Source organism: Mytilus trossulus, chromosome 5 (assembly GCF_036588685.1).
Source record: "Mytilus trossulus isolate FHL-02 chromosome 5, PNRI_Mtr1.1.1.hap1, whole genome shotgun sequence".
NCBI classification, from domain to species: Eukaryota; Metazoa; Mollusca; class Bivalvia; order Mytilida; family Mytilidae; genus Mytilus; species Mytilus trossulus.
Genome location: NC_086377.1, coordinates 5,795,321 through 5,807,419, shown reverse-complemented (window position 1 = coordinate 5,807,419; position 12,099 = coordinate 5,795,321). Strand labels below are relative to the sequence as shown.

The 12,099-nt window shown below is 32.2% G+C and overlaps 1 protein-coding gene across 1 annotated transcript in view; it reads left to right on the top strand.

The window, feature by feature from the left end:
• The window catches only part of LOC134719342 (uncharacterized), a 28,459-nt gene extending 16,698 nt beyond the window's left edge, over window positions 1–11,761 (top strand). The window contains exons 8-12 of the mRNA XM_063582352.1: window positions 1,976–3,208; window positions 4,059–4,089; window positions 5,369–5,658; window positions 10,327–10,354; window positions 11,355–11,761. Of these exons, the coding sequence (XP_063438422.1) occupies window positions 1,976–3,208; window positions 4,059–4,089; window positions 5,369–5,658; window positions 10,327–10,354; window positions 11,355–11,644 (1,872 nt within the window). The 3' untranslated portion in view covers window positions 11,645–11,761. The remainder of the gene's footprint in view (window positions 1–1,975; window positions 3,209–4,058; window positions 4,090–5,368; window positions 5,659–10,326; window positions 10,355–11,354) is intronic.
• The last annotated feature ends 338 nt before the right edge of the window (window positions 11,762–12,099 follow it).

The window sequence follows — 12,099 nt, the reverse complement described above, 5'->3', positions numbered from 1 at the left end:
ATTTTATAATATTGAGAGATATCAAAAATTTTGTAATATGTGTGATAAACAAGTATTTGGAGATGAATATCATTTTATTATAGTATGTGAAAAGTATAATGAGTTTTCGAAAGAAATTTATCAAACCATATTGTTGAAGAAAACCGTCGAATCCTAGACTTTTTAGACGATCAATGCATTTAAATAGGGACATATAGTTCGTCCCTTTTTTGATGCTCGGTTGTGACCCCCTTTTAAAGTGGCTGGGTGCTCACCAGTATCTGTTCATTATGTAAAGCAACTTAACAATTAAAGGGAAATTTTTATTTTTGACTGTGAAGGCACAAAATTAAATTCATTTGAAAATGTGTTATATTTGATTATACTGTGCTGTACTGTTATATAAATGGGTATACTTATTTATATGATTATTTGACTAATATAAATATATTTCACTGATGTAATTGAATATTTGTAATAATTATTTTCTGTAAGTTGTATTGCTTACGAATAAAAGATTATATTATTAATAAAATAAATATTATGACTTTCCTTTTTTCATTGGATGACCATGCAGTGGTGTTGCAACGCCAAAGAACTGATAATAGAAAGCTATTTTAATTTGATACATAGGACAATGAATCTTAACAAAAGGTTCTATAATTTCAATTGTGAAAAAAAATCACAATACCGTGCATTAACTCAACAACCGTTCATCGACAAATATTACTTGATATTCATTGAAATGATAACAAGATAACAGTTATTATAAAAGCAGGGCAGCCTTAAATTCTAATATTTTTGTCAAAAAAGATTCAAAGTTTTACCGATGCAACGATATTTTTATATATTTTGAGTTGAAATGGCCTAGCGATTGTCTGATCACTTCGAATCATGCGGCAACACGTTTAATCTGAGCATTCGTAAAGTTTTTAAACTAAAATAAGATCTATATTAGCTATCGAAACATATGTTATATGTAAGCTATCTATTATAAATCTATGAGGAGTTTCATGAAAAATGGGGGGGGGGGGGGGGGAAGGGGGGGAGGGGTTGAAGTCTAACTTTAAATGTTGACACAATTTCCCCACGACACCAGTCTGTAATTGCATAAATATTTATTTACAATCACTTGTAAACCATTAAATATAAAGTTTTTGATGTGTATATTCAATGAATAATTATTAAATATAATTTCGGCAATTTGTTGATTTTAAACTCAATTCACCACGGTTTGCGCAGCAGTATGACTTTGAACCACTTATGTTTTTTTTAATATAGAAAATGTTAAATAATTAAATAGGAAGAGGTATGAATTAGAATTGATTATTTTCTTTATTTAATTAAAACATGGCAGACTTTCAGTTAACATAAACCGTCTTCTTTTTAATTTTAATTTTATTCTTAAAAGGGGAGCAACCCCTGATAAACACTGGGAAAGTTTTACCCGTTTTTTGTCCAAATTAATAAAATCTGAACACGACTAAACACGGTCTGACAACATCTTAACGTAATTTTGTATCCATGGTCTGTTTCGGTCTGACACTGTCGTAACGGATCTTAACAGCTCGCTAGGAGATTCAGTCTTGATAATCTTGACATGCCTTAACGGACTTATTTACCTGATGTGACTATCGATCGTAACGGAGTCTTAAACGGTCTAAAAAGTCTCGACGATTCCCTCTAGCGGTAAATCCAGTCAATCAAGATGTGATCAGACCAAAATGACCGTTTCAGACTGAAATCGTGCTACTAGTGTCACCAATCGAGACATATTACACATGTATGAACACCATTGATGATTAATATCCCGTGTAACGTCTGTCTTCAAACAACACAATAACGAATTCACGCAATAATTCTTCAACCTAATATATATCTAGTGAAATTAATCAGTCAAGTCGTTTTCTCAAGTCACATCGTTCTCTGATGTCACATTAAGGAGACAATGCCGTACCATAACCTAATATTAAAAATCTGTACTTCCACTTTTTAGGGAGATACAACAAAGATGAAGGAATGCTTCCTAGCAGATATTAAAGAGATGTTTTCCAGTCACGAGAAAAAGAATCACATACATCTGGACACGCTATACTTTATCAATGGAGTAGATAAAAACGATGTCGACATACAAAGAATGACAGATCAAATTGTCATATTTGCGATGAGGCAGACGTCTTGGGGTCAAAGAAGACCCATGCAATGGGTTCCTTTAGAGCTACAAATTTCCAACATGAAACTGAAGAACATTAACATCTTAACAAAAGCAAACCTCCAACAAGTTAATGTGCTAAATGCAGACCTGGCTTTGGATGAACATCAAATGGATGACTTTCTTTTAGTTCAACACTCACTCGGTAAACTGATGTATTACAACCTTCCTGGATTAGACAAGTTCATCATAATCCATCCTCCTGCATTAGTAAATATACTTAGGTCCTTCGTGACAGACGAAAAATTTTGGCCGGCAGATACGAATCTGAGATACATACTTGAAACAATGACCAAAACGGGAAGAATCTACAAGAGAGATCTTTTAAAGATTTGGAAACAACCCAAATTTAACCAGTATATGCAAGAAGATGGCATCAAAGAATTCGTCTTAAAGCTTCTTGTCCACTTGGACATACTAATAGTTCCTAAGGCGTTTAAACAATCCTCTACAGATGTGTACCTGGTACCATGCATGATCAAAGCAACACGGCCGGATTTCAACAACCTGGGAAGTCAAAGAGAGAAAACGATCTGCCTACAATACATACTAGCTCATAGTTCTATACCTAGTGCACTAGCTTACAAAGTTATTGGAGCTGCAGTTATCGCTTGGCCATTAAAGGAGGAAAAGGACAGACCATGTCTTTATCACAAGGCTGCAGTGCTGAACGTAAGTGAAGATGATGAACTCCGCATATGGGTAGACGACAACCGCGTGAATGTTTATCTGACAAACAAGAAATCATTACTCTCTATCTCACCGGATATTGCCGCAAGCATACAAGATTGTTTGACCAAGAATATTGAGTCGTCTCTCTTATTTTATCATAGCAGTTTCGGTAGGACATTGAATCCAACAAGGGTATCAGAACTATACTACACGGAAATTGGGATTCCATGTGGAGGTGGGAACTGTTTTATATCGTCTCTGGAAGTGACGAAAACTAACAAATGGATATGCAAGAACGGAAAGGAACATAATACGAACTACGTACGGTACTGGATATTCGACAAGGTAAGGACACGTTTTCTATTTGTATAATTCTCGTTCAGTATTTTGTTGCACACACACATACACATTTTTAAATGATTGTTGTATTAGTCACGTTTGAGTAATACATAAGGATGAATACAGTAACAAATAAGCGAATAATATAAAACAACATACAGCCTATATGCATTTACCAACAAACAAAATGATGGAAGGACAAATGAAGTAACTTAAGAAGATATAAAAAATACGATATTCAATTGTGAAAGTGGGTAGCTCGTTTTTCAATCGATTTAATGTACAATGGACCAACTGGACATCATGAATCTATATCATAAGGTTGATTATTTTGGTCTACCTTTCAATTATAGTGAGGATTAAGGTTTTATTGATATTTATTGTTTTACAAAAAAAACTGAAGCCGATTTTGCACATAGAACTGTATTCCTGTTCTTCATCTTTGTGTTTTTTTTTGTGGAATTATACCGTCTGTACGTTATAAAAAATTAAGATGAAAAACACAGATAGATCTTTCCAAATGATACCCTCTCTAGAACGAGTGTATATATTCATTACACATACTAACAAAAATATATAAGAAGGAAGCCTGTCTTTTAATTACTGCAAGTACTGCAAATGTCCACGATATGTTTCTGAATGATTAAGCTTAAAGCAAGGGGGAATTATGAAAATATGTGTACTAATTCACTTGTTTATATTTAAATCTTGATACACTTTTATATCAATAGTGTTGTTATAAACGTTCTGGACTTAGAGTAAATCCTATCCAGAAAGGGCCAGTGTACGTTCCGGCATTTTGAAATAGTATATATTTAGTTTTATTACACTTATTGGTGACTTTATATAATTACAGTCCCAAAAGACTTGCAGTGTCGGGTGTGCAGGTAAATATAAAGACACTAAAAAATAAAGACGCAGATATGCATTTACCGCATTTTGTAATATAATACTCTATCATTAAGTCATATAGTTTAACTTGTTTGATTCGTTCAGGCATAGTCACATGTTACACTATGTTTTCGAAAGTAGAGAGAAAACGGCGGATAGCAAAAAGCATGTTGCACAGCAAAAAGCATATTGCGCGGTTATTTTTAGAATATCTAAAAACCGATATCCTTAAAGACGTCATGTTATGAACTTCATGATATTGTTAAAAGTTTTATAAAAAAATATCTTTGATAGATTTTTTAAAGACGAAAATATAAATTATTAAGATGTAAAAAAAGTAAATGAATTAACAACTTATATTTTGATATTGTCTAGGAGATACTAAAATATCTATAAAATTCCAACAAAATCAAAAGACGATTTTGATACGAATATGGTCTGAAATTAATAATATAACAATTATACCCTTTATATAAGGTAAATACGGAATATATCGACTCAGAGAAGTATATCAACCTCGGATTTCAGTCAATATACTACTTTTAGGTCAATATATCCTTGTACCGACCTCATTCAAAGGCTATAATTGTACGAACCACTTATAAGACGCATATACATGTTTTAAAATACCCTCAGCTATAGTTAAAAAAACAGAATCAGGTTATGTGCTTTCATAATACTTGTATACTCATGTAGTAAACATTAAATACATACATGCACATGATAAACTTGGATAACCTTCACGACAACGGTGTTTATACTCATAATTTGGAGGACGTTTAAAGATTACAAGCTAATTGTTCTAATTGGTCAGTTTAAGGTACAAACTCGAATTTCAAACAATGCTTTACCAATATACATTGGTCATGTATTCACAGTAATGTATATATGTAGTCAGTGTTGTGCTTTGTGGTAAGACATATTTTCATTCTGATTTAATGTTTAAATACACGACACATCACAAACATATTTCAATATTGGTGATGGTAAACGGCAGCAACCAAGAAATACATATGCAAGTACAAAAAAAATGTAGAGTCGAAATTTTTAAATGTGTTAATTTAAAATTTGGTGTTTTCATGAAAATACCATAATAACACACAACTATACAATTAAAAGGATCTTGTCTTCTGAACTACATTTTTTGTAATCGTAAAATGTCGTTACATGCAGCATTGTACTAATTTATGCTTTTACATGGTCAAATTAATAATTATAATGTTCATTTTCAAATTTCTTTTGCGATCGTCCAGTACACATTACGTACTTTTTAAGGTCTCACAGATATTGAACTGCAAACACAACCAAGTGATAAGCATCTTGTTAGATTGGGAAGTCAGATTGAATATGGTATATTTAGAGAATTTTTCCTCAATTTGGGAATGGAGTTACAAAAATGGCGTAGCACAGAGTCCACGTATGCTTCTCACAGTACCGAAGGAATTAGATCGATGGCACTGAGACAATGGAAAACATGCAATCTATCAAAACTGAAGGATCCTACTTTGAAACACATTTCTGACGCTTTGAAAGAAGTGAATTTCGATAGTCATCTTGTTTGCCAGGTAAGAACCTTACCAGTTAAAGTTTTTTCTTTATCACTTTTGACGTTCACTTTACCCGTTTTAGTTTGCATCATTCACTGCAGTTTATTTTACACCAAAGTCATATTAATAACAGCATATGCGAAACAAAAAATACGTGGTCGGAGAACCTAGGTTAGTTCACGGTTTATTGTACGACTCGTTTTCGCCAAACCATGAGTGTAAGTACAATACTGCTGTTTTTTGTGTTTTTGTATGTTTTTGTATTTTTTTCTTTTGCCGAGGTCATTGTATTTTCTTTAATAAACTGTTTTTGAGTATCCACGGTGTCAGCCCTCCCCTTTCAATATTCGGATGCTGAAATATTTGATAATAGCCTTTTGCTAATTTTTTCATAAAGAATATTTATTTATCGCCTTACGAGATGCACTCTCAACTAACACGATCAGATGTTTACGATAACAGTGAGTATTAATGTCCTGTTGGTTTTTTACAGAAAGTCTTTTTAAGCTGATATGTATCTTTTGTGTATTCACAATGTATATAATATAAATACGTTCCAGATGTAAATGTTTCTGTCGTGATACGAGCTGTGTTATTGACTGTCCTTAATTTTAAATTTGGGTGTTTGCTCAGATCGTTTACCTCTTTCGTAATAGGCGAGTGACATTCAGACCTAAAAAATAGTTTTAGTGCACCTATCTAACACACAGCTATATTATATATCATTCGAAAAGAAAAAATGTGTAGATTCAATTTTTCCCGGTCGTAAAAATGAACTATGGTGCAATTTTTTTTTTAATTGGGGTCAAGGTCATTCATAAGAAATTGAAAGAAAAAAACTTGTGCAGTATTGTTGTTTTATTTGAAGCAGCTGGTAATATAGCTAATTCAAATTTTACTAAACGCGATACTATAATAACGTCTCTCTGATTCTTAGTTGCTTATCGTTCATGGTTTGGCGATAATTCACGTCATTTTGACGTTTTCACTCTGCAATAGGTAAAACGGTACTTTCTACAAAAAAGAAGTATAATAACAAAGAGTTGACCTTACATGTGTTAATATTTGCTATAATTGATGGTGAGCCATGCAAAATAAAAAAATATGATGAAATATTTGTAAGTAGGATGAGTAAAAGGGAGATGAAAACAACGCAATAAAGAGAGTAAAATGTAGACGTCTTTGTCACATCAATAGTGACAATAGTCTCGTGTTTGTTAACAGCCTACAAACCGTGTCAAGATCGGAAATCACTATCTTACATGTTTAATACAACCACAAGCAAAGTTAAAACGGATATAAGAATCACATTTTAAGTCTGTCCGTCCGTCAGTCCCCACTTATTTGCGGCCTATGTCGAATTAAATCAAATAACTTAAACATGTAAACAGATATACAGTTGATCCAAAAACCAATAATTTCAAATATAAAATGCATTGCCTAGAACTATAGAACTGATGTTAAACACACTCAGTTCAGAAATGTATTATGGGATGGCACGTGGTTCTTCATATACTAAATCAGTTCATTTTAACAGTTACATTGACATTTGAGCCGTCAAGTTTTCAAACATTGTTTGATTCTATCAGCTGCCGGTCTGTCCATTATATTTTAAACCTTTGAATCAGGGTTTTCCAAACTAAGTATGCATATACATCATATAATAGGGAATGGTCATACACTAAAATCAGGTCACTGTGATATGGACCCAATCATAATGGAGTCCTATCCGCGACATATATAGCTGCTGAAAACTAAGCTTTTTACATTGTCAAGGGCCTTTTATAGCCGACTATGTGGTATGGGTTTTGCTCATTGTTGAAGGCCATACAGTGACCTACAGCTGTTAATGTCTGTGTCATTTTTTGGTCTCTTATGAACAGTTGTCTCATTGGCAATCATACCACATCTTCTTTTTTTTATATTTACCAAACTTCAGATACAGAAGTTGGTTTTACCAAAAAAACTGAAGACAAGATTTAAATATCGCAAGTAAACTGAACTATTCATGATTTGCGACCAACTTAAGTCGTAAGATTTGTTTTGAAACTGACCCCAGATGCAAAATAAGAATGCGGTGATTTACAAACGAAACTTAGGTCCCACGGTGACCCTTGTTTTGACACTTGGGATTATATACTTTACAAACACTTTAATTTCTTAACGTGTTTTTTTTTTATTACGACTGCATTTATTTTCACTCACGTTTGTGCAGTCAAAAGTTTTGCAGTTACAAATGCAAGTACAAATGTCTTACCAGTATTCAAAACTTAGATATAGACAGATTTTTATCAACTAATATGAATTTGCGGGATATAGTTCGGCTAAACCTATATATAGTTTTTTTTTGTCATTCTGGAGGATTTTCTGTGAATAATCTATTTCTTTAAAAGAAACGAAATAAATCTAATTTATAAATAATAATGCAATTTTCTACTTTTGATTTTTAACAATATAAGACAGTCGAAATTCATATTTTAAAACTGAGCCTGTGAAGCTTTGCTTTACTGGAACACTTTTTGTTACTTCGCTGTTACTGTACTGACAGAATTCTGTGTAACAGATGTTTACAATGATTTCAGTACATGTACAAGTTCCCTAAGAACAAATGTATTAAATCCTGAAGAAAGTATGACGTATTAAGACCACTTTTGTCATCAGTACTCATACTTAGGTAAACCTGCTGCCGAATTAGTTTGTTATGACGCAATTTCTTTGTTTGCCAGCTTTCAGAACATGTAGTTTGAATGATGATACACTTGGTGGTAGGCGTGACCCGATGGCAATCTTTTTGGTTTGAAGTTTGATATTATGTAGCTTGCTCAAATTGTCTTGATTATGTATTTTTGGTTTCGGGCACTTTAGAGTTTTCTTTTAGCACCGATCTACATGTCAATATGAATTTTGTTTAACTTGTGATAGACCCGCTATCTATTGATGATTTCTAAAGCGTAAAAAAAGAGAGTTTTCTTAGAAACACAGATAGATGATGAGCTATATAACTTGTAAGAGCATGAACAATTGTTCCATGTCTACAATACAACGAAGTGTCAGATCATCGTCGACCCTCTGACATTACTCCTCATATATTGTTAATCCGTATTTAAAATAAGAAGCCTGATGATATCATATTATAAGCCTGGTACCTTTGATAAGTATGATTTAAAGTACACTGTGATATCTGTATACCAGAGACTAAATGCTTTGAGGTAAACAACTATAGTGTATTGTATGGCCTAAAACAAGAAGCAATAGCCAACACCGTATAAGCTATAAAGGTACTAAAACAATTTTAATTAGATACCAAAAAGCTTGATTCAAATCAATTTGAAAGATATTTGGCATATGATCGCTTGTTTACGTTAGACACGTGTTTCGTCGACATAAGACTCATCAGTTACGCTCGAACCAAGTAAAACTTCGAAGAATATTTAAAAACACGTAATCCTATTTAAAATACAGCTTAAGTAATATATACCCCCTGAGGTAGAACATTTATTGTATTTAAAATATCTACGAAAGATTCAAAATTGTCAACTGAATGAATAGATATCCCCATATAAAAAAGTATTTAAAGCATGTCAACATACAGGTTCTTGATATGGCCCTACATACGCTATGCTTCCTCTTAAATATTGACCAAATTTGCACCACCGATAAGTCTACCGTATGCGAAAGTTAAAACGGTAGGAAATTTAAAAGGTGGACATATCTCACGTTCAAGTTCATGGTAAAAATGTCAGATTTGACACATTTTTGCGTACTTTTAGTTGCAAAACTAAAATGTGCATTGATCCAATTAAGAAAGAAGTATTTTTCAATAGTTATTCATAATCTCTGCTTTTTGTGAGTGCAAATTGACTAAGAACAGTAAGATATTGGTTTTCTACAAAGAAAAAAAACGTTGACATTTCAGCTTCTATGGTCCTTTTAATTTATCTTTTTATACTTTGCGTAATATTAGTACCAAAAAAAATGCCTTCGTGGTTATTCATACCCTTTTTCGAAGCGTTTAGGTCCATTAACTTGAGGAAAATTAACAGAGAAAGCGATATCGGAAATTTGATTGAAAAGGGGGAGTTTGTAAAAAATGTATAAAATCCAGAATAATACAGTGATAATGATATGTTTTAAACAAGTAATGAACTCTTGAATAATACGAAAATCATTAATTTTGGTTTCGAGCCGAAAATATCTAAGAAATGAAAAAAAAATATGAAAATTGGCACCATTTTTATAAAAATATCCAAAATTGTTACAAAAATCTTTTTTTTTTGGCAAAGATTACTTCTTTTATTTTTGAAAAGTATTTTTTTATACATTGACATGTTAAACGTACATATTTTTTGCATTGTGACAACAGAAAATAAAGCTACGTGTTAATTTTTTTCACGCTTCAACACTGTTGGTCATTTTTCAATTTGGAATTATTTCTCGATTTTAATTCAATTTTTACAAAAATTGCACCATACGATTTTTTTACGACCGACCAAAAAAGGAAGTTTAGATATTATGCTATAACATATAAAAAGTTCATCTGTGTGCTAGTCGGGTGCATTAAAGTCACTAATTAAGCGTCTTTTCTGGAAATGTCACTCGCCTATAATGCATTACAGAGAATAATTGAGAACTTAAAATATGAGTTTCGTTTTCAAATAAAAAAATAATTCATTTCTGTTGTATTAGATATTCAGAGAAAACATGGATTTGGTAGGTAAGTAATAACTAAATACGTTTACCTGGATTGCATTTGGTACTTAATTTTCACAAGAATCCGTACAAACGGCGACCAATTGTCGACTTATCCGCATGCTATTTTGATATAAGTCGGAGTTCATTTAGATACTTGCAATAGATAAGGAGATCAAGTAAGATTAATCATTTAGTTTCCCTTACCGATATATTGATGGTGTTCATAATTCAAACTATTCCGATTGAGTTGATTTATAAACTACGGAACAAGACACTGAAGAAACAGCATACATGGCTTCCTCTGGCTCTGTATGTTGTGTTTGCGAATGTGCTTTGACTATATCCCGTTATGTGTTTTTGTGATATATATGGTGTTTCATAGTGATTTATACAGGCAACTGTGGTATACCGCTGTTTGAAAGTCATTATTCGATTCAGAGAAAACATGTCCTGATTACAAAGTAAAACCGCGATAAACACATCAACTATAAGAGGAAAACAAACGAACAACAGGAACTCTGATGTGCAACAAAAACAAATGCAACATACACAGAAACATACTAATTGATTACAACTGCAATATTTCTGATTTGATACCTGACATTTTAGGTAAAATAGTGTTCAGATGATAACGCAACACTGCATTTTGTACTTTAATTCTAAGACATAGTCTCCCTATCGTGAAACCAGGTTTGATTCGCAATTTTCTACATACGAAAATGCCTATACCACATCTGGAAAATGACAGTTTTTAAACGTTACTTTGAAGTACTCGAGCTTTTCATTTTGCCATTTGATTAGGCACTTTTCATTTTAGATTTATCTCGGAATCTGTACTTTTGTTATCTAACATGTAAGCTAGTACATCTTTATTTGAAATATAAGGAAATCCTTAACACTATTATTTTAATTAAGTAACTAGCCATATAAACAATAAGCAAAATATAAATATTGTTCCTTATTTATAATACATAATCAATCATAAGATGACACTAAACTGACGATCAATTTACATGCACTAGAACATGCAGAGCTTAATCTCCAAGCGGATCCGACTGATCAACATTTGAAGGAATTGTCAAACCAAATAGGAAATTGTCCGCTTCAGTTAGGAATAGAGCTAGGATTAAGCTTCACTGAAGTTGAACACAGTTTGTTCAGATTTCCAAAAGATCTGCCTGGTTTGGTGGAAGACATATTGTTAAAATGGAAGGCAAAGTCAAAAGTAAAGACAATATTAAGTCTAATGATGGCACTTCAACGAGTTGATGCAGGTGGAGTTGGATATTTACGTGAAATTGCAAAACCATAAGCTTAAAATTGAAATAATCAAAAGTGTGTGGAAAAAAAACTTTTCTTTAATTATTAGCATGATTAGTGTTTGTTATCATTTTTTAGCGTGCTTAACTGTTGTATATATTATTAGATTCTAATGTGGTGGTATTTGTATGCGTTGAGGCAATGTTTACTTACTTACACAGTGCACATATAATATGACTCTTTAAAACTATAAAAAATAAATTAAAAAAAAGAATTCACAGAAAAATGTTTTACTATACATCACTCAATTAAATCATTTTTATAAATATTTAATATACTAGTATTCAAAATTTAAAGCTTACTTAACAGTTGATATAGGTATGACAAAATCAGTGAAAAGTCTGAAACCATAATGTACTAATCAAATATTTTGTGTTTAACATACGGTATATATGTTATATGTTATATAAATAAAAATCATATTCATCCTTATGTTCTTATTGCAGA